This window comes from Strigops habroptila, chromosome 3 (assembly GCF_004027225.2).
Source record: "Strigops habroptila isolate Jane chromosome 3, bStrHab1.2.pri, whole genome shotgun sequence".
Lineage (NCBI taxonomy): Eukaryota > Metazoa > Chordata > Aves > Psittaciformes > Psittacidae > Strigops > Strigops habroptila.
In genome coordinates this window covers 47979203-48002444 of record NC_044279.2, presented here as the reverse complement: position 1 = coordinate 48002444, position 23242 = coordinate 47979203, and the positions used below count along the sequence as shown (strand labels likewise).

Genomic DNA, 23242 nt, shown 5'->3' with positions numbered 1-23242 from the left:
AACAAAACCCAAGCCCCAAAGCAACCAAGTAGAAAACCACCAAGACTGCTGCCACCAGAATCAATCAATAGGACACCAGGCATCCTCAGGAGGAGAGGCCTATTAGCCCAGATTATAGTTATTTATTCTAAGGCACCAGATGTGCTATAGATACTTGAAGATCTGCAAAGCTAGGAAAACAACAGCCTAACATTCAGCTCTTCCTTACAGCTTTATTTTTATTCCCGCCCCCACCCCGAGCAGAGATCAGCATTTCACCTTTTTAGGTTAGATGTTACATACTGTGAAGGTGCCAAGTATACAAAGTATCTATTCATTTTAGTTTAGTAGTAGCAATAGGTTGTAACAATTAAGTAAAAAGAAAAATCCACAATTAAAGAATAGTTGTGTGTAACAAGCAAGACGAGATTTTGCTGAAGGACCATATCTAAACCTGGCCATTTCGCATGCTAATGTATGCAAATGAACTCACCCATCTCCACTGCAGAGCAGGGGTGTTATGGATGAATGCTTTACACCACGATTCCCAAAATGTGTTTTCACGTGCTTCTTGGTGTGTCCCACTTCGCTATTGACTTGGCTGACTTCAGAGAAATTACATCCAGAAAGCTGGGAGAGCAACTAAGTGCTTAAAGGGCTAAGGATGTACACAAGAGTTCACAGAGATTATGGGGTTTTGTGGGTTTACATGTTTAAGTTTGGAATTACTGGTGTGTTCAACTTGAGCTGAGGATGTAAGATATTGTAGAACACCACTGCACTTGTTAGTTGCCTTCTGTAGTTCCAGCGGCTTGGTGAGGATACAGAGGGAAAGCCAGGTAAATTGTGAGGAAGTGTTGTGGGGAGGGTGAAGGCAAAAGGCACACCTCTCTTCTAACACATTGTAACCATTGTGAGATAATATAAATGCTTAAATTTTAGCACATAGAACGTGTTTGTGGTATCTGTGATGGAGTGCCTCAGCAATTATGCAGTCCAGATTTGCCAGTGTCAGGGAACCTTCCATTCTACCAGAGTGTGCAGAAATTATGTAGATCATCTAGAAGTCCTGTTTTTAAAGCAGGAGAAAACACTTGGCAGGGAATCATGCGCACACCAGGGTCCTGTTCCTGGCTGTGCTGCTAGCCTGCTTGCTAACCTGTGGCGAACCGCTGCATCCTTCCGTGCTTTCATTTCCCATCAGTAATGATGCATGGTGCTCGATGTTACAATTACCGTGCAGCTGTTGTAACGTCCTGTGATGCTCATGTGACAATTATACTCTGAATTCTACAGTATTTTCCTTCCTGCTGGAAAGGGAGGAGGTTCACTAACCAGGTATTACTGAGATAAAGATGTTCCAAGATACCTTTGTGACAGGTTTAGCAACAATCGCACAGCTTAGAATCAGCAAACGGCACATGTTGTACCATTACGGTGCACAGGCCCCGCTGACCGAGCCTGAACACCGTCCACGCAGAGCGATGACCACGCACGCTTGTTTCAAACGGGCTGCTCCTGCCTTTGCAGGCAGCACCACGGCGCGCATCACGGGCCGGCTGCAGCAGAGGGAGCACACATAAGCAGCGCTGGCAGCGGGCCCTGGCAGCTCGTACCCCGCAGGACCGGGAGGAGCGGGAGCCGCCCGGGACCCTCAGCGTGGCTGCCCCAGCCCGCTTCAGCTTGGAGACGTGAAGGGAGACGGCGGGTCTGCCCCGCCACCTGCGGCGGGGAGCGGCACAGCACACCCCGGCCTCCCGCCGCGCTCCCGCGGCCGCACTGAGGGCAGCGGAACCCGGTGGCCCCACTCCCGCAGCGGGGCCGGGGCGGCGCTGGGCGGGGGCCGGGGCGGTGCTGGGCGGGGGCCGCGGCGGGGCGGGCGGGCGCGGCCTACATTGCCCGTCGTCCCGCGCCGAGGGCGGTGCCACCGGAAGCGCGGCGCGGACCTACTTCCGGCAGTGCGCGAGCCCCGAGCAGAGGCGAGCCTGCACCCCGACGAGACAAGATGGCCGGGCTGCCCCGCAGGATCATCAAGGTACCGCCGCCACCGCCCGCCGCGCCGCGCTCCGCCGCGGCTCTGTGGTCGCCCGCGCCGCCGTGCAGGGCCGGGCCGCGCCGGGCCGGGCGCTGCTTCCGGTGCCCGGACGCCGCGCCGGGCCGGGCGGGGGCAGGGCCGCTCCCAGGCCTCCTCCTTCCCTCGCCGGGCGGGGGGGTGGCCCGCCGCCGCGGGAGCGAGCGGGAGCGGGGGGCCCCGCCGCGCCGGGTCCCCCCGCCGCTTCCCCCGGGGCTTCCCGCGCCCGGCGGCGGCGTGCGCGGGCGGCGGGGAGCGGCCGGGCCCTCCCGGCGGGCGGCAGCGGGCCGGCGCCTCTCACGGTACCCGCCCGCCCGGGCGGCGCCTCGCGGCCTGTGGTGCGACCGTCCGGCGGGTCCCCGCGCGGCCCGGAGCTCGGAAGGCACCGGGCGCGTCCTGCCGCTCTGCCCCGCCGGCGGTGCGGCTCCTGGGCCGGGCGCCGCTCGCCGTGTCCGGGCCGGGGGAGCGCCGTGCTCGGGTTCCTCCTCCCGTGCGAGGAGGGACAGAACACAGTGAGCAGCTTAGCCTGGGCTGCAGCCGTGTGTCGGGGGCATCGCACCGGTCCGCGCCAGGCCAGCCGCGGTATCGCTACGTGCGCTCGGAGCTGTCTGCCCGTGCGGTGTTAGTGTGCGCGCTGGCGGCTCAGTGTCTTGCTTCGACTTTCATTGACGGAGCTTTGTAAGGGCTCCCAACTTCGGGGTGCTTTCAACTGACCCTCCGAGTGCAGTTTCTGCCTGAGACTTGAATGAATTGGAGTCAGTCAGCGAATGACAGTGTAGCTGCATTGCAAGCTATCAAAAGATAGCTTGGACTTGGAGCTAGTGTGGATATTTGTGGTGGGCTGCTGTCTCCCACTCGATTTGCAGTGATGTGAATTGGAGCCCACAAATTGGCAATTACTCCCTTTACAAAAGTGATTCCAGTCAGTTTCGTTAGCCCTCACAGGGAAGAACAGCACCCTTGTTACTTGTTGAAGTGAACGAATGTCACAAATAATTTATAATGCTGTGAAGGTCTCTTGGTTGAGTGCACAGTGTTGGCAACCACTGTAAAATGCTGGAGTGTAGAATATGTTAAATAGTGGATGAAAAATAAAACTGTGTTTCCTCTAAAATCAAGTTATCTAATAGGTGATAGAGGAGATGGGGTAAAAATAAAGCAAGAGTAGCGTTTACCTTGTGTGAAACAGATTAAGCTATGATTCCTGCTCACAACTGTAAGCAGTAAAAATAACAAAGGCAAATCTTACAGAATGAGTTTGACACTCATCCCGCTGATATCTCAGGTGTGAGAGGGAACACTGATTCATAATACAGTGGAACGAGTATTCATCGCAGAGCTGTGGCAAGAGCTCAGTCATGAGCCTGATGCCTGTCTAAAATTTTTTTTAATAGTTCTTGACAGCTCCCCTGAACACAACCAAGGAGAGCACCCACTTGAGAGCTGGTGCATAAATTCCCTTCTTGGTGCTTTCGGTTTCTTATGCTTTTCTAGGGGAAAAAAAAAAAAAAAGGGAGCAATTCATACATGACTCATTTCAAAGATGTGTGATGGGGTGGGAATGTTCCCTCCCCAGCAGGAGAGTGGACATGGAGAGACCTGGAAACTCCAGATTTCCTCTGGAGGATCCCGCTTAGAGTTTTAAGGATTATTATATGTGACAGAGTGGTGTGTATTTCCACGTCTGCATTGTAGATTGCTTGCAGCCAGTCCAGAGCTTTTAGGTCTTGGATTGCTTGTGTTAGAGGACCAGTTCTTCAGCTCCTGTGCTGTGCATAGGGTAGGTTGCCAGATGTGCATGTGGTCCAGGGCTTGAATCTGCCTAAATACTTACAGCCTCAAAAATGTGCGAAGTCATATTTTGAAATATTGCAGCTGCAGAGGTGCAGACCTAGAAATAATGCTGCTGGAGTCTTCAGGAGTCTTGAGTGAGAATTGTTTTGACCTTTTCCATCCTGCCACTCTTGATGTTAGAGTTAAATTTCCTATTGCTGGTTGCCTTAGAGGGAGGGAAGGATGTGCTGCTGCTGCTAGTGAGAATTTGAAAGATCAGGGAAGGAAATGGAAGAGAGAGAGGAAAGAGTTATAGAAAGGTGAAGTAACTCCAATAACAAGATGATCTGATTATGCACAGTCACAAATTTGATGATACATAAATGGCTTAGGTTACTGTTAGGAAAATACCTTCTCCCTTTGGTCCACGTGTACCCTTTGTGTTGCCATCCGAGGGAGACTGTCCGTGGCTGATGGGGCTAGGAGTGCATGTTTGGACTGTAACGAAGTCCAGAGTCTAGCTAACCGCTCAAAATGCAGTTGGTGTTCCTCATCTTGACCGACTGCTGGCAGATGGCCTGGCTCTCAGGTTGACTAGCAGCCCTGTACTCTTCAGCCTGCTTCTTCACTATGTGCAGCCTGTCATCTAGCCCAGTGGGAGAGCAGTAGCTTTCCTTGTCTCAGCAGAGAGCTCTAGATTTCCAATACTTTCCCCAAATTCAATTAAAAGGTGACAGTATAGATGTTGCAGAGCAGTTGTTGCAGAAGGCACAGAATTACTCCTGCTTTGCTGTCCTCAGTTTGCTTAGAAACACAGACTTTAAATGAGTGTGTGTGGGGGAATGATCCGTAAGCTCAAGAAATGAGTTGCTTTAGATTTATGACTTGGTGTTAGCACATCACAAATGGTGAGTAGAAAATCATGATACAGTTCTGAATCTTTAAAGGTATAATCAGAATTGGAAAACCTTCTCTCTTATGAACAGAGAAGAGGTATTTTTATTTGCTTCAGTAGTCCAAAACCAGGGGTCACCTGTGAATCACCTTGACAAGAAAATCTGCTGATGTAAGATAAAATAAAAATGTGATACAGCACATTGACATAGATGTATGTGTTTGATGCTGTAAACTTTTTTCCTACTATTAAAAGCTATTTCCAGTATTAAAACATAGGCCTTTGCAATATACACAATAAATAAGCCCAGTGGTTTTTACTTTCAAGCACTTACTACACCAATCTCTCCAGTGTTGCAAAGTCACGTAGCTCCAGGAATTGTATTGCATCTGATTTTTTTCTTGTTTTTTGGCTGACATTCAATCCACCTCATTGCTGTATCAAGTGCAGTTGGTAGATCTGAATGGGACGGGCAATGCTGCCTCGTGTCATCTTTTCAAATGTGTTTTTCTTCTGCTGTTCTCACTGCTGCAGTGATCTCATCATTCATGATTTGATGTCCAGGTCTATGTGTTGACTGTGTAGCTGGTTGTTAGTAGCGCTTCTGTTACAGTCACTGCAGCTGCTGTTACAAAGTAACCATCTGAAGCAGTATTTAAGACTCCTTCAAAAATATTTTTTTTTCTTTATTAATGAATTTATCAGTGTTAAATTCCTGAGGCTTTAATTTCCTCCCCTGCATGATAGTGTGTTGTCCAAGATGTTCCTTCCTTGCTGTTTACTGTAAGAAGCTATTTCTACATTCCTGCTAGTGAGCTCCTGCTGGCTGTATTTTCTTTTTTTTTTTTTTTTTGAGAATCTGGGTAACATTTGGACTGCTGAGTTATAAAATGCTACCTCAAAACGTAAGATTTCTGGGAGAAAAATTGTGGAGATTCTCATGGTGTGTGTGATGATAGGCACCTACAGCATTCTGTATTAGAGGTCAGTATAATCAGCTGCATATGTTTTTTAAAATACAAATCAGGTATTTAGTCTGCAATTTCTGAAACTTTCTAGAAGTTCTTAAACAGTATTACTGCAGCCAACTTAAAGGTTCTTACTTTGTCTTGGATGCTGTGGACTTCTGGGAAATGGACATCTGTCTCCACATGAATATGAAAGTTGCCATTGCTTGTTGATTTCTCTGACATTTCTGGCCTTTTTTTTTTTTTTTTATTTCCTGAATAAAAAAAATAAATTAAAAAGACTGGAGGTAAATTTAATACCTTTTTGTGGTATTTTACATTTGTTTGGATGGTGGTTAGGCATGGAAAACATTCCTTCTGGGCAGTGCTGCTCCTTGGCATTTGTCAGAGAAGCTGTATATTTGGTCTTTGTGATGTCTTTTTGCCCCTTGCATGCTGTTTGAATCCTGTGGATAACTTCAGATTTGACAGAAGGGTGAAAACTTAATGAATTTTCAGAGGGTGGTTTTTTTGTACTATTCTTCTAAAAGCTGCCTTCCCCCTGTCTCCCCAACAGATGTAGGAAGGTAGAAAGATAATACATATGCTGCTTTGACCCTCATTGTGACCCTCATTGAGCCTTCTTGCCAGGCAACTAGTACAGCTTAGGCTGGCTGTGGTACTCGGAGGGATGTATAGGCAGGTGCTGGAAGCCTGAAGTTTGGTGGGACGCATCCTTTGTGGATGTGTGGGAGGGAGGCTGAGAAGAAGGCACAGGCCCAGAGGATAAGAGAACTTCCAAGTTAGGTCAAGGTATGACTTTTAAAAGGAAAAACGTAGAGTCTTAGTAAAAGGTCTTGAAGAGGACACTGATAACTTTCCACGGCCTTTTCATTAAAGAAGCTTTCAGTAGACGCTAGAGAATCAAAACTAGGTAAAACCCAGCAAATAATCCAACTAAACACAAAAGTTCCTGTTCCTGGACCACCTTCTGGTGTGATACTTGAGTAACGTTGAGGTACAAATCTATAGTACCCCAAGCTTTCTAAGTACTGATGCTAATGGGTTTTTATTGTTTCGCATGCAGTTGTTTTACACTGAAAGCTGTGGAAGTGTAACAGACAAGTACAGTATATAATAAAAGTTTGTTCTGTGTAATAGCACAAAACAAACCCACACTTCCATAGTTATATGTGACTGCTGGGTTAATAGAAGCAAGTGGCAAATTTTGCTAGAGGTGGTGTGGTGGGTTGACCCTGGCTGGACACCAGATGCCCACCAAAGCTGCTCTATCATTCTGCTCCTCAGCTGCACGGGGGGGAGAACATACAACGAAAGCCTCCTGGGTCGACACAAGGACATGGACAGAGATCACTCACCTGTTACCAGCATGGCCAAACCAGGCTCGACTTGGGGAAATTAGTTTAGTTTATCACCAGTCAAATCAGAGTAGGATAATGAGAAAATAAAAACTAAATCTTAAAACACCTTCTTCCCACCCCTCCCTTCTTCCTGGGCTCAACTATACTCCTGAATTCTCTTCTTTCCCCTTCCCCCTGCACTTCATGGGGGACACTGGGAATAGGAGTTGCAGTGAGTTCATCACATGCTGTCTCTGCTGCTCCTTCCTCCTCAGAGAGGACTCCTCACACTCTTCCCCTGCTCCAGCATGGGGTCCCCCGCACAGGACACAGTCCTTCATAAACTTCTCCAACATGAGTCCTTCCCGTGAGCTGCAGTTCTTCACAGATTGCTCCAGTGTGGGTCCCTTCCACGGGGTGCAGCCCTTCAGGAACAGATTGCTCCAGCCTGGGTTCCCCGTGGGGTCACCAGTCCTGTGGCAAACCTGCTCCAGTGTGGGCTCCTCTCTCCATGGGCCACAGGTCCTGCCAGGACCCTACTCCAGCGTGGGCTTCCCACAGGGTCCTGCCAGGACCCTACTCCAGCGTGGGCTTCCCACAGGGTCACAGCCTCCTTTGGGCACCCATCTGCTCCAGTGTGGGGTCCTGCAGGGGCTGCAGGTGGAGATCTGCTCCAGTGTGAACCTCCATGTGCTGCAGGGGCACAGCCTGCCTCACCATGGGCTGCACCAAGGGCTGCAGGGAAATCCCTGCTCCGGTGCCTGGAGCACCTTGTCACCTCTTTCTGCACTGACCTTGGTGTCTGCAGAGCTGTTGCTCTCACATGTCTCGCTCCTCTCTCCAGCTGCTGCCGCCCAGTTCCACCCCCTCCTCCCTTAACTGTGTTATCTCAGAGGTGCTAGCACCGTCGCTGATGGGCTCAGCCTTGGCCAGCAGCAGGTCTGTCTTGGAGCCGCTGGTATTGACTCTATTGGACATGGGGGAAGCTTCTGGCAGCTTCTCACAGAAGCCACCTTTGTAGCCCCCTGCTACCATAAACCTTGCCACACAAAGCCAATGCAGATACTATTTGGACAGAAGCTTTGTATGAAGTACTGTTTGCTTTAACCAGACTTTGATAGTTGACACTGCACTGTGTGTTAATGCAAGACTAATGCAAATGTGCTCCATCAGTGTAACTACAGTAATGGTTTACACTATTAGCTTAGTGAATTTAGTTATGTCTCACTTTACTATAGCTGCAGATGCACCATGAAAAGCTGGATCTGTGCTAGTACATAGATAATCCTCTAAGAATTTGCATAGGATCTAGGCTTCCCAGTTCCAAAATCGTGTAATCTGCTATGGAAAATTTGAGAATGAGGTCATTCTCGGGGGAGAGTGATGCTTACCTTAAAAATGCCTCTCTTCATGTTACTGTTGTTTGGCAACAGGGTCTTCTTCCAAGAGTCAGTGAATTCTGGTTTTATTTATTTATTTTTTCTGGGAAGGTGCAGTTACCTGGAATACATTTGTCTTTATCTTGCCCTGTGTGACTTCACAGTGGTGATGGCAGCTGGAGAACCAGAAGTGTGTGCGGGAAGATCGTGAGAGATCCAGAGTTCACGGTGCTTGCTTAGCAGAGCTGTAGTTTGATGTAGCTGGACAGTTGTTTGTAGATTGAGTACTAGTTAATGGCTTCTAAATCTACTATATTGCTGTTCTGTTCTTGCTTTTTTACAGCTGATGCCTTTGATATGTTGACACTCAGAGCATGAAATTGCTTTGTGGGTGAGTGGGGGTAGATATAGTCAGGGCTGATGATGGGGTCCAGAACCCACAGGGTGGTGGAAGCATTAGTGCACAGAGACGTTAACCCAGTAATGAGTCCAGGAAGCGGAGCCATGTGAGATGCTGATCAGGGATTATATGGCAAGGAAGGCAAGAATTCATGCGGAGGCCAGCTACTGGAAACCACAAGTGCAGCCTGCTATTTATGATGTTTGACCTTTGCTGTACAGTTTAATGGGCTTTATTGCAAATTTTTTTTTTGTTAAAAGGCAGACATTATTTTCTGAAGACTTTCCCCAATGTAGTTGTTTTAAAGTGGTATAATTTTAACCTAAACATGCTGAAGTCTCTCTGACAATACGTCATCTGCTTAGGTAACCAATTTATTTTCAGTAATGCTGGTTTTAGCCAGTTCTTTACATAACTGTAGCTAATGAATTGATAGACCCTGGAAGAATTTGTGCCAGAATGTGATGCACTGTTGTAAAAAGTTTTTGAATTAAGTCTCTGTGGTTTTCTGAGGCAGCTTTATCCCTATATGTGGGAGACAGTTTTGACTGATATGTTTCACTTTCTCCTACTGCCTCCCCCTCAAAATGCAAAGCAAAAACATACATGTGGCTTACCTTCTTGTGTGTAACTTAGCAGTTCTTGGTGAAGCAGATCAGTGTGATTTTTTCCCCCTTATCCCACTCTGACAGAACAGCAGAGAGTTGCCATTTGGCAAGTAATTAGAACTTGTCCGTGTGCCAGTATGCAGCTATTCAGTTTCTATTTCATAGCCCCAAATTAATCCAAACTATTAGCTGTAGTTGGAAGATAATGGCACCAGTAGCCGGCAAGGGTTTCCTGCAATCAGAACAAGAATATGAAGCACATGTATGCTGTATGTAGCCTGAATTGAAGTGTTAAAGTTGATATTGTACTTCTGTGTTTTTTGCAGGGACCCAGCACAAGGTGGATAAGTTACTGTCTAGTTAAATTAGATTAACCAGAATTTCTCAAGGTGATTGGCCTGTAGTTCATGGTGAGCAGCCTTACTGTATCAAAACTTTTTGTGCCTCTGTGGTAAACTTGCACTGAGGGGCTGATTTGACTCAGAACTCTGCAGTAAAGGTTATTTCTTAAGCCAGATCAGTTCTGTGATCTCATTTGTTGTTTGACTTAGCAGACACTTGGGCTGATGGAAGAGGTGCACGGAATGGTGACTGTACAAATTAGCGCTGCTGCTGAGAAGTTAGGGCTTCCCATTTGGGCAAACCCTTGCCTTCTGTGAGGAAAGGGAGAGGTGGAGGTAGTTGCAGATGTGGGTGAAATTGATTAAGAAGGGCTGAGAACCAGGCTGAAGTGGTGGGGAGGAGAGCATTTGGCTCAATTGTAAACTCAATAGCTTAAGCCAATGAAGAATGAGATAAAGCTCTTCCACTCTCAGTGACTAAAAATTAGTGCAACTTAGGTGTAACTTTTTTGTTGTTTTTTTAATATCTTCACTTTTTGCTATTGGTAGTGACTTTTCATCTGCTTTAGAAATCTTCCTGGAGGACTTGGTGGCAAATGTCTGCTCTCCCCTAGGAGGCAGATATTGAAGAGACTGACGAACAGTCAGTTAAACTGAAAGATACCTCTTTTTTCTCTCATTGCATCTCCAAGATAAATTGTGTGGTACCCTCCAAGTGATAAGTGTTATCATTTCAACTATAGCAGAAAATGGAGGTAGTGCCTTTCATTTTAAGCCTGTCATCTCTCTTTGAAAAACTCTAATTTGCAGTATCATCTGTGGAGTCTGAAATTGTCTACCGCATCCTCTATAAAACTGCTTCTGGGTACAACAGTTCAAACACATTTCAGATTAAAAGTTACCTTGTGAATTATGCTGTAGTGGGTTGACCTTGGCCAAATGCCCATCCAGCCATGCTCTCACTCTCCCTGCCTCAACCAAGCACAGGGAGAAAATAAGATGGAAAAGCTCATGAGTCAAGACAAGGTTGGGGGAACGCTTACTGATTACCATCATGGGCAAAACAGACTGGACGTGGGGAAAATGAATTCATTTATTGCCAAGTAAAATGGAGTTGGATGGTGAGAAACAAACAAAATTAAAACACCTTTTCCCCCCTTTTCCGACACTCAACTTTCGTCTGTCACTCCCAACTCTCTACTTTACCTGTCCCTGATGGTTGCAGGGGGATGGGAAGTAGGGGCTCGTGGTTGGTCCGTTACAGCTCCTCTCTCCTGTTTCCTCCTCCTCACTCTTTTCCCATGCTCCAGCATGGCCCTCTCCATGGGCTACAGGGAATCCACTCCAGTGCCTGTAGCACCTACTCACCTTCCTTCTCTGACCATGCTAGTTTTGCTCATACTGTCCTCCCCCACACTCCCCATTCTCTCTGTGTGATATTTTCTATCTTAAATACATTTTCCTAGATGAGCTGCCAGCTTGGCTGATGGGTTCAGCTGTGCCCTGTGGCAGGTCTGTTGGAGCTGGTTTTGTCTATGCTCTGTTAGATGTCAGTGGAGTTGGTATGCTGTCAGTCAACCTTTTGGGGGTTAAAGATCTAGTTAAGAGAGCCCAGCTCAGTTTTCCTGCATTGAATTGGGAATGCTGACAGGGTTCACTTTCTCAGGAGATTTGCAGGATGGTGATTTCTGGCAAGGGAGCAGCAATAAGCGCTGGGAGTTGAGCTGTGAGCTGTAATTCTTGTTGCAGTTTAAGTCTTGTTAAGACAAAGATACTCATCCATCATCTGTCTTCCCTGATCTGTTCAGAGTAAAGGCACCTAGGATTAGTTGAACCTACCGGTAAAGGTGGGTATTACCAACATTCTTTCACTGTCTGGAGCAGATGAGTAGATTAGGTTTATACCTTGCCTTAGCCTGACAAAGTTGTAGGAGGGTAATCCCCATGTTAGTGGGTGTTGAAGGAGGTAAACAATTTGACTACTGCATAGAGAATTGAGCTAGTAAATGTGCTGCTGAAAATGCAAGGAAAGTATCATTCCCCTGAGACATTGCATAAAGATGTGGTACTGTGTCATTTAAAATATTTAACAGCTCTAAGGCCTGCAATATTTTCTCTTCATGTAAGAGGCCTTATTAATGTTTTCTGTTTTCAAGTTTCAGAATAATTTTATCACAGCTATGTTGACTTCAAAGTCTTAATGATATCTCTCATTTTTTTAAGGTACTAGCATAAAGCTCTTAGTCAAGGATGCTTTTCTGTAGTCTAAACACTATAAAAGGTTGCTAGATAACTGTTTGTAACAAGTGTTTAAGAATTTTGTAGATGGGTGAAGACTAATTTGGCAGTTTACCATCTGTTACTGAAATTAGCCCTGTTGGTAGTTAAGATGCTTCCTTTGGAATGAGGTGGTAGCCTCTGAGTTTCCTTTTTAGGTTGGTTACAGAACAGTAATCTGTTACGCTAGTATCTCACTGTGATTAACGCTGCAGTCTCAACTCTTCAAAGCAACCCTTTCACCCAAAGGAGCAGTCTGTTCGCCGTTCTTCTGACAGCATGTGTTTGCACCCTCCTTTCTGCTGGCACAGCTGTTCATGTGGACATGTGGTGAACTGCATTGCTACTCTTCTCTTTTGTGTGATTTTTTTTTTTTCTTTTTTTCTCTCTTCCAGATCAGCTGCATGCTGTGTTTCACCATGAGGTTGACAGACAGGTATACAGGCAAAAGTGAAGGTGCATAATAGGCCAAAGTGGAAAGGCATCACAGCTTTTTCCTTCCTTTCCCCAGTGGCTGTTCATTTATCAGATTAAAATGTTGAGGGTTTGTTTTAAGGTCTTCCCTGAGCCTTCTGTTCTCCAGCCTGAGCAACCCCAACTCTTCCAGGCTTTCTTCATAGGAGAGGTGCTCCAGCCCCCTGATAATCTTCATGGCCTCCTCTGGACTCGCTCCAACAGGTCCATGTCATTCTTGTGCTGGGGACCCCATAACTGCACATAGTACTCCAGGTGGGGCCTCACGAGAGCAGAGTAGAGGGGCAGGATCACCTCCCTTGACCTGCTGGTCATGCTCCTTTGGATGCAGCCCAGCATATGGTTGGCTTTCTGGGCTGCGAGCGCCACTGCTGGGTCATGCTGAGCTTCTCATCACTAATCATCTCACTGAAGACTACTGTATTTAACTTGTGGATTAATATGCAGGTTTTTTTACTTACTGAAGCTAACTGTATAGCGGTAATATTGAATATGAAAAAAGAAAACAGGGTTTTAAGGAAATGAAGCAGGCAGACAGCTGAGTTATTAAGCAAAGCAAATTTGGCTGAAGACATGGAGCTTGGATTTCTTTTCCGAGCTAGTTTGTGCTGACTTTGCAAGCAAACTTCTTTCTCGAATTCTAGTGGCCTTCATACAGTAGCCTTAAAGTTCCTGTATTTTGTAGGCGATAGATATTGATTTGTTCCTCCCTTTTTTTAGCCACATCTCTTGGAAGGCAGTGTGAAATCTGTGGTGATTAACTGTTGCCATAGTACAGGGAACGGGATTGTAATTATTTTTCCAAGCAAAGAATATCCTTTCTAAAAAGCAAGGAAGAAGGTTTTTTAAAATTGTCTAATCCCATGCAACAATTTCTTCCCTTGCTACTGGAGTGGTTTCTGTCAGACAGGTGGAGCTTCAGAGATTTCAGTTCAGCTGCAGTGGCTCTGCTATATAAGAAATGTTTGAGGGGACTTTTTGCAAGCACTTGCACTACATGAATTTTCTGATTGTAGTTATTTGCTAGTATGCCACTGTTTGATCCTGTCTTTGCCTGTTGATAGCCAGGAAGACTTCTGAAGTTGCTTTTTTCAGGCTTTTAGAAACACTTCTGCAAGACTGAAGGTAGTTAAAATAGTATATTTCTAATGGATTCATTCTTTGTATGCTTGTTCATATCTTTGTGTGCGCTAGCAGTTGATTTTTGTGCATGTCTGTATGGAAGTATCTTCTGGGTTGTTCAGTTCACTTAAAGAAGGGCTCTATCTGTATATGGACCAGGAGAATCCTGGTGGTTATGTCTGCTTTTCAGTAACTTTTCTTTTTCCCTTCCACTGAAAGCAGGATAACCAAGCAAAAGCTCAAAGAATGAAACGTGCTCTCCTGCAAATTGATATCTCATGTTTATGTGGCTTCTCTCAGTCTTGGCAACCTGAAAAACCCTCACTCTCACCTTCTGCTCTGTTGGCCTCTTCTAAAGATCATGGCACTCTCTCTTCCTGAGGCTTCTTGTCCTCACAGGTTACTGTAAAAACAGGTTGAGGGTTTCTCCCCCCCAGGTACAATTAGTTTTCAATTTAATGTCTTCATAGAGCATAGCTATGCAGAATGTCAGCTACACCATCTGTCCCATCCGTATCATCTGTCACTCTACTTCAGGCCACCTGTGTTAATAAGGAAAGCTTTGCTTTTGCTTGTCAAAACACCTTCAACACTTCTGTGTTTTTTAACCACTTAAATAAAAATAAGAGAGATAAAATTGTGGGGGGCATAACCAGTTGTGAATGACAATGTGTTGTTTTGTTTTTAAGTACTGACTGTATCTTTCGGGTTATTTTTGATTTATTAATTTTGTTTAGTCAATGGAAATGAGGAAAAAAGTGAAGTAAAAGGAGGAGCAAGAGATCTCAATCTAAAAACACTGCAGTGTCTGACACATAGAAATAACTGCCTACAGCACCATGGGATACTTCATTAAATGCTTTAGAGCTCAAAATATGTCCTGAAATCTCTTCTGTGAAACTTGAGTGTGCTAGAGGAGAGCTAGTAAGAAACACTATAAAGTGCTGTTCTGGAACACTTACTTGATGGAAGTTTGTATTCCCATGAAGACAAAACTAACTGCTCTATTGTAAAAGCATTTACTGTGAGCAGCAGAACTTCAAAACCTGGTTTTCTGTGAATCTGTTCTTTTTCCTCTTTAGCATGTTACTATCTGGGTGTCCCAGCTCTTTTTATCCTTATTGGCAGGTTTTTGGTTTGGGTTTTTTTTTGTTTCTTTTTTTGCCAGGCAGGAATAGTACATGCTTAGTTGGAAAAAACTGGCCAAACAGCATGTAATATCAGAGTTCTTCACGTCTTTCTCTTCAGTAGCACTCAGCTTGGTTTCACTGACAGCTTACAAAACATACAGAAGAGCTGAAATTGGACGAAGGGTTCAAAGGCAGTTTTGGGGAGAAGAGGAGAAAGTAACAGCCTGCACAAAACTCACTCCGCTAAAAGACTGGGGAAAGTAATAAAAAATTACAGCACAAGATCAATATATAGTTAAGCTTTTCCTTGTTTGCAGATTGAGTCCACATCTCGTGACATCTTGTGGGTGACTTTTACAGGGTGGGTTTTTTTGGTGTGTTTTTGTGTGTGTGTGAATGTACACTTACAAAGAAGATGTTCATAGAATGGTTTAGGTTAGAAGGGTTCTTAAAAGATCAACTAGTTCCAATCCCCCTGCCACAGGCAGGGACACCTTCCACTAGAGCAGGTTGCTCAAAGCCCCATCCCTGCATACTGATAACTGTTTTTCTCAAATATGGTTTACATCTTCAAGTCTTACGGCAAATCAAATTGATTTTAGTATTAGCATGTCTTTAACTGGCACTATAAAATGTGAAAGTCAAGTTCCTGATATCACCTTAGGACTGGACTTATTTGTATGTTTAAGCATTTTATATGCTTAGACCTTAAAACGTAACTTTGATTAATTTTTCCCTTTCCATTCCTTTTCCATGGTTTCTCCCAAAATATATTGAAGATATTATTATAAATATCTTCATACTTGAAGGGCCAAAACCTTACTTGCTGTCAGAATTCAGCAGGTGGTGTTGATGTATTTAAGTACAAACATTTCACATTCTTTTAATAAATGGCATCTTTCTTGTGGGGTTTTTCTTTTTTTTGTAGTCTAACAAGCTTGTCTGTGTTAGTGTTCTAAAAAGATGCTTTTTATGAACCTAAGATGCTTCTCAGCTTTTGTGCAAATCAGTAGTGATGTACGTTCACAGGAGTCGCGACCTGTCATTTTGTGTGTGTCAGAGAAGTTTAGCCTGGTGCTTGCTCTTCTCAGCATGGTGGCTGCATCAGGGCTTGGCGGGTATGAGAGATGAGAATCAACCAGTTCCCTCAGATTTCTTGTAGTATTCCTCCTCATCTCTGCTTGATAACAGCTTCGATTGTGCTGATCGTGGTAGAGCTCCATGCACAGTGCAGGAAGTGAGGCATGATTGCTTAAAGCGTTTTTCATCTAATATTAATGTTCCACAGGGGACTTCTATGGCTGCTGAGCGGCCTCAGCACTAGTGTAGCTGTATGCAGCAGAAATGCTTTTCTTTGCTCTCCCCTTTTCTGTGGTGTTTTATAGCAAGGTTGCCACGTCCACATAATGTAGAGGCATAAAGGGCTGTGTGAACATGATGACACACTAGCAGTGGTATAGCCCCTTCAGTGTAACGCGGAACCTCAATTAAAAGGATCATTTTTCTCATACATGGGCTCTCCCATTCTTTACTGGGAAATAGTTATTAGTGGCAGAATGTGCAGCTCGCAGCCAGGCATTGCTCCCTCGGTTATGCTGGCAGGTAGAAGTGCTGATGCTGCTGCCAGACAACTGCTGATTCCAGGTTATTTTAAGCCAGGATTGGCTGCCCAGTATGGTTACAGTCAGCATACTGTATGCATAGTGGTATAACTAGGGGGGCAGTCTGGAGACCAGAGTGACTGAGTGGAGGCTAGGGACTGCTGAGATCAGCCCAGCTATTAAAATGTGTTACCCTTAATGTTTAAAAATGATAATACAGTCTTAAATCTGAGTGTGCCCATAAGACCCAAAACCAGACAAGTAGGCAAATCGTGGATCTGGCAAAGTCCAAGTGGTAGCAGCTGTGAAGAAGTTTAAAAATTGGGTCTTTTCATGAAGTTAGTTCTTTTAAAATTCCAAGTTGGCCGGATGTATTAGTTTGTATTTTCCATAAGGCACTGTTTTGTCTGCCAAAACTGTCAACCTGCTTCAGAAGTGGAAATCCAAATTGTCACATTTACCTGTGGCAGCACCCACACTGAAAGCTTGCTGAAAGAAGAGGATGTTTTATGCATGTGCAGGCATCGTCTACAGTTTTACTTTCATACCACTGAACTAAAGCTTTAAGCATTCATTATAGCTGCTTTTCTACAGAATTACTGTACAAGTAAATAGCTAGTAGAAGTTCTGAGTACATTATAAATTTGTGTGTATCATTTAAAATACACTTGCAGAAGTGAGTGTAGACAGCTCTAAGAAGCTTGGATGGCCTGCCAGTAAGGCGTGTAAGTGGCATTGGCAGCTAATGCCTGTGCAGATAAGTAGGCAATATGTAGTCATAACAAGGAATTAGACCAGATAAATGTATTTTTTGTTTGCATGTGTACATAGTAATAACTTCAGTATTATGATTTGTAGGACCTTGATTTTGAGAGAAATAACTGGATTTTTGCATTAATTGCTGTGACTTCACTTCTTTATATATATATTTACTTTTTGCTAAAGCGATGTGTTACTTAGCTGCATTAAGACAGCTGTATCACTTAAATGCTGTGTAAATCTATTGTTGCAAAATGTCAATATTGTAACACTCCTGTTATGTTTGAAGAATGTATTAAGCCAAGTAGAGGTAATCTGTCCACTTGTTCTTGTATTAATGCTATTTATAGACACAGAATAAATATGCTATAAAGCTAGAATAATAATATTATACCTACCAGTTATCATTTTTTGTCAATAGAAGCAGGATAATTTTTCGTTGTGAAAGCCAACACAAAGATGGTGAAAAGATTAACTGTACAAAGTAAAAACAAGCTAGAGGAAAGGCAGGAAATGGGGCTAAAATTACCTGAGGAAATGAGGCTTTGGCAGGATTTCTTGTCCCTGCCTAATGTCCTCTTGCCCATTTTGGCCTTGGATTTGTTTTCTATAAGGAGCAGCAGAATGGTGCCTAGAGCACTTGTGAAGGCTGGCAGCAGAGGAGAGGAAAGATGCACAGGACTTGGTCAGCCTGTCCGCTTGGTGCATTAGTGGGATGGATGGTCAGAACATGGGCAGCTCTTAACTATGGTCATAGTGTGGTGTCTGAGGTAGGGTTGGTGCTGCAGGCAAACAAAAGGAGCAACGAGGAATACAGACCTCTGTAGGAAACCGGGCTTCCCCAAGCTTGCTGCTGGCAGAGCAACTTGCCTGTCTCCTGCTGCTTGTTAGGGTGACTTTAAACGTGGTTATACGTAGGCTGAAAGTGCTCACACCAAAGCTATTTATGCATACATATGTGTAAATGTATAACACATCCTTAAAAACACCGTTAAGTGTTGCAGCAGAGTAGTACTTTAAATTCCTCAAAGCTGGATCTGATTCCAGTACAAATGTTCATCTTAAACTCTTGTTAGAGTAAACCTTGAACACCTTCTGTGAGTGATTAACCCCTTCTTTGACTTCTCACGTAATGCGATTTTCTCTTTAAGGTAAAATGGGAAATGCTTTTGGTATTTTCATTGTGGTATATTGAAGAAAATAGCAGCTTGGCAGTAGTTTAATCAAAAGTTACAAAATTTGAGGACACTTTGTTACCTGTTAGCTTGTGCCATAGAAACACGTGCTGTGAGGGGTCTGAAAGGAGTTGCATACCAGTTTACCACATTCTCATCTTTTTGCAGGTGTTCTTTGACTTTAAGGTGTCTGTCTAACATTGTTTCCGTGGATGTAGGCAGACAGTTCTTAATGAATACTTGTTGTTTTGAACGTAGTTTGTGCAGGTTGCATTTATTTTGAATAGGTTTTATTTGTTACATTGCCTCTTCTTCTTTTTCTTCTAGGAAACCCAGCGCTTGCTGGCAGAGCCAGTCCCTGGGATAAAAGCAGAGCCAGATGAAAGCAACGCACGTTATTTCCATGTGGTCATTGCAGGTCCACAGGATTCCCCCTTTGAGGGTGGGACATTTAAACTTGAACTATTCCTTCCAGAAGAATATCCAATGGCAGCTCCTAAAGTACGTTTCATGACCAAAATTTATCATCCTAATGTAGACAAGCTGGGAAGAATATGTTTAGATATTTTGAAAGGTAAGTGCTACCTTGTTTTCTTTCTTCTGATCTTATTAACTACAGAAACCTGTAAATGGACCCTGAAAAGAGATTTCATTTGTTAAAAGAATGCCTTCCTTATTCTTTAATCTGGGAGAGGAAAGCTTGCTTTTGCTGTAGACTGTGGTGAATATGATGTTTAATACTGCTGTAAATGTCTCTTCAGATAAATGGTCCCCAGCTTTGCAGATTCGTACAGTCCTGCTATCAATCCAGGCTTTGTTAAGTGCGCCCAATCCAGATGATCCACTAGCAAATGATGTAGCTGAGCAATGGAAGACCAATGAAGCCCAAGCCATAGAAACAGGTGATGTATCTTATATTTTTTTTTTCTATCTAGTTTTAGGAAGTAGCTGATTACTCATTGGTTGGGGGATGTAAATTCCAACCTCTTGTTTTATGTCTGCAACTTGCAGGAATAATTACTGCATACAGTCATAGTCCATCCATCCTGAATGTGTCTGCAGTGCTCTGTTTTCAAATCTGTGAGGCTTGCTAGAAGAAAAGCTCTCCTGATATGTTTCATCTTGAGTGTTCATGTTGCTAAACTTGCAGGCATGTCTAATTTGGAGTTGTGGTAAAATAAAAGTATACACCACTGCTTTTCCTCTAAAGCTTAAGGCACAGATACCTGGTTTCAGAAAATACATCTCTTCCATACCTGCTTCTGCTGCAGGCTGTTATAGACTAAAAGATTTACTACATTATGCCTTTCCACTTCTGGATCCACTGCAGTCAGGCCGCTTCTGTAATATACAAAAATTGTCAGCTGCTGGAGTTCAGAACTGCACTTAAATCTCGGAACCGATATATTTTGCATACTTCTAGCAGTGGTATAAAAGCTATCTTTGAAAAGTAGTATTTAAAATTACTTAAATGGAGCCCTAAAAATACGTATTTTTTTCTTAAATGTGTTTCTTTTTCTTTACAGCCAGAGCATGGACTAGGCTATATGCCATGAATAATATTTAAATGCGCTTTGAACATCAAGTGTGCATCACTTCTCCTGTTCTGCCAAGACCTCTTCCTTTTTTGTTTGCATTTAATGGACACAGTCTTAGAAACATTACAGAATAAAAGCCCAGACATCTTCAGTCCTTTGGTGATTAAATGCACATTAGCAAATCTGTGTCTTGTCCTAATTCACTATTGTACCGCATGAGCAGAGGCTAGAAGTATCATCCGGATTGTTGTGAAATTGTTTGAAAGCAGCAGCACATCTCTGCTTTTAATCATTTTTCCCATCATGGTTTAAGTATAAGCACTGTGAATGAAGGTAGGCAGGGTTAGCTGCAGGGCTTTTCGTTTCAATTTTGTGGGCTCCTCCTCCCTTTTTATGGTGATGCTAATTGCATTGGTAAAAGCAGCTAACCAGTTATACTCTAGAATATACCCTCTAGCCCAGTCTAACTTAGACGCTGTAGATGGACAAGCTTCATTGTTTAAACAAAAAAAAATGGGAACATTAAACATCCATCACCTTCACTAATAATATTGTGATTCTGCTGTCCAGTGTAGAAAAATCCCTCCAAGAAAAAGCTTGTGACCATTTTGTATGGCTTGTCTGGAAAATCTCCTGTAAATCTTATGTTTTAGTAAAATATTTTTTGTTATTCTACTTGGCCTTTGTACAGTTTATTTTGCTGTGTTTTCATTTCTCTAATGTGACAATCGTATTTAAGAAGAGATTGAAACCAGAACTGACAATTTGTCTTCACCAGTCTGACAGATTAAACAGAGAAGAAAGAGAATTCAGATTTTTTTCTTTTTGCTTCTGTTTGCTGACTGATTTTTATTAGCTTGTGTTATGTGGCTGACCTTACCTGGCCAGTTTAATATGAAATTGAATTTGGAGTGACTTTTAGAAACAAGTCTCTGATGTAACCGTTGTAACCATAATTACAGTGATGTGTTGATATGCATTTTCATGGAAATAACCATAATCAAGCAGGAGGTTGAGAGCAGATGACAGCACTAATTGTGAGTATCTGCATAACTTCTCTATGCTGGTTGTCATCAGATGTTAGGCTACACAGTTTTCTAATTTCTTTAATTTCTGCCCTCTATGAACATGTAATAGCAGTGTGTAGAACCACGTTACGGCCAGCTTGTGTAGCGACTGATGTTTGCTTAACCACTTCCAGCTAGCGCCTCATACCACTGGTTTTCTCTACAAGCCTTATTAAGCTACTTGCTTGAGCAACCAGTCTGCTTAAATAGTAGCAAAGCTTCCCTATTGGAGGGAAGGAAGGTGATGAAAAACTTCCTTCTCATTCTTGTTTTTGGTGTATGCATCTTGTCTGGGAGTCCAGCATCTTTCTTGGACTTCATCCATCTTACTGCTTCCCTTAATTTCTTGAATCCATATTCTCTTCCTTTCCCCAAACCTTCCCCCTCACAATAAAAAAAAAAGGGGGGGGGGGGGGGAAATGCTTAAGAGCTTTTGGCAAGGCCAACCCAAAGTGTATAAATGACAGCTTGTAGTGGTTGCATATGGAGTGTTTTGTCATGCGATTCAGGGGTACGGTTATGTAGTCTGTTGGTATTCTCCCTCTTTCACCTCTTCTTGCTCCAGTGTCATCTGAAATTTCTATAGAATGTGGTGTATTTATTGTGCTCTTCTGTAAGATGAAGAATATCTATTAAAACTACGTTTTCCAACAGACAGTGCTTTCAGTGGTTAGTAACCGGTGTTGTCCCTCAAAGTACTCTTTGTAACATGGTTGAAGCTTGGTTCAGAATTCAACTTGATCACCAGACTGAGGTATACGAAAACTGTTTTGAAACTAGTTTCTGTGTGGAATGTAAGCTAAAGTTGCATTCAGGGTTTGTAATAAACTTGTTTGTTCTTCAGAGTGGGTAAGCACCGTTAACCCTCCCCTCTTGTTACAAGTGAGCATGTGTTTGGGTTTAGTGGGCATAGATCCTATGTGTGCTACTAACATGGGCAACTTTCACGGCAGGCAGCTGAGTGAGCTGTCTGCACCCTGGATTCACCTCACCTACCTATTAATGCTTTACTTTACACTACATGTACAGCTTTCCTTAGCTCTGCCTCTATTCCAGTGAGGAGCAGCACCCCCAGAGGACAGTCAGACCCACCTAAGCACCCCCTTTGAACATGGCTTTCAATAGAGAAACAGGACCTGGCCTGGCACCCAAGCAATTGAACTTCAAATGAGGTGGGATGAATCCAGACCCATGGCTAGGTATTTGTGTGTTCAGGGCTTAAAACTCAGCTAGAATAGGCAGCTAATCAGAGGATATAATTAAATATATATTTTATATATATATATATATAAAAAATAAAATTCTTGATGGGCTATTGTTAATGTATTAATGAAAAAAGTCGTCTGCCTCCATTTGCTGATGACTGAATAATGTGGATCATAGAACTGTTTGAACACAGCAGCCAGTATGTGTCTGGGTTCTTTTAACTATCTCAACAAATTTGAGGTTTCATTAAAGAAGTCCATGCTGTCCGAGTTTGAGCATCCATAGTGACAGTGTATCTGAATTAACACTGTAAAATACTGTGTTTTAAAACTCTTTAGAGTATTTTCAAATGATAGTTGTAATGAAGGAAATTTTAAATGGGCTTCCTAAAAACTAAAATTTGTTTGTTGTGGGTCTCTTCAGGCATATTTGAATCCTTTTGAAGTTTATTATATATATATATATATATAAAATTAATATGTATTTAACTTTTAAATCCAGTTTAAGAGCTCTGTATAAATCGGAGTTGTGAATTTCATTCTATCTTATGCTGAGGAAGCTTTTCAGCTAAATTCTTTGAAGGCACTTACATCTAACCTTTTTCCTCAGTTAAGTAAGTGTATTTTCACAGCTGTTATCTGAAACTCAAAGTTGCTTCTGTTACATCTACCTTTACAGCAGGTTTGCAAATGCAGCCATCTTTTAGGGAGCACTGGTTTTAACTGTTTTTAGTGCCTCTCCTTTGGACAGATTTACACTAAATTTAAAAGAAATGGGTTTCCTCCAGCGTGACTGGTGCTGGTGTGCCAAATGTCCTGAAATCCTGAGCAGGAGTGCTGACACTGCATGTTATATGGTGGAGTCTGGGTGGTAGCTGTTGGGCCTGAAACCTCCTGTGCAGAATACTTCTGCAGTAGTTACGATATTTCTTTAGATGGAGAGGAGGATTTGGAAGGCTCTATTTTTGCATAACCATCCAGCAGTGGTGTCTTAATGTGTAGCCATGTTCTGGCATGGGTGTGAGGTTGTCACTAAGAACTGACGGGACAGGTTGTATCTTGGGTGATTTTAGACTAAACCAAGTGAAACGTTGTTTCTGTAGCTTTCAAGAAAGTGTATTTCCACACATTGAGTTATTG

General features: G+C 43.5%; 1 protein-coding gene across 1 annotated transcript; it reads left to right on the top strand.

Moving 5' to 3' along the window:
- Positions 1-1891: 1891 nt before the first annotated feature.
- Positions 1892-21550, top strand: UBE2N (ubiquitin conjugating enzyme E2 N). The gene is made up of 4 exons (XM_030480856.1): positions 1892-2014; positions 18620-18866; positions 19054-19194; positions 19819-21550. The coding sequence occupies exons 1-4, from the start codon at positions 1985-1987 to the stop codon at positions 19857-19859; spliced, it is 459 nt and encodes a 152-aa protein (XP_030336716.1). The 5' UTR covers positions 1892-1984; the 3' UTR covers positions 19860-21550.
- Positions 21551-23242: the final 1692 nt, after the last annotated feature.

Coding starts and splice junctions, on each gene's coding strand:
- UBE2N (XM_030480856.1), top strand. CDS start 1,985: ATGGCCGGGCTGCCCCGCAGGATCATCAAG. Junction 2,015..18,619: donor TGCCCCGCAGGATCATCAAG/GTACCGCCGCCA, acceptor TTTTTCTTCTAG/GAAACCCAGCGCTTGCTGGC. Junction 19,195..19,818: donor AGCCCAAGCCATAGAAACAG/GTGATGTATCTT, acceptor TTTTCTTTACAG/CCAGAGCATGGACTAGGCTA.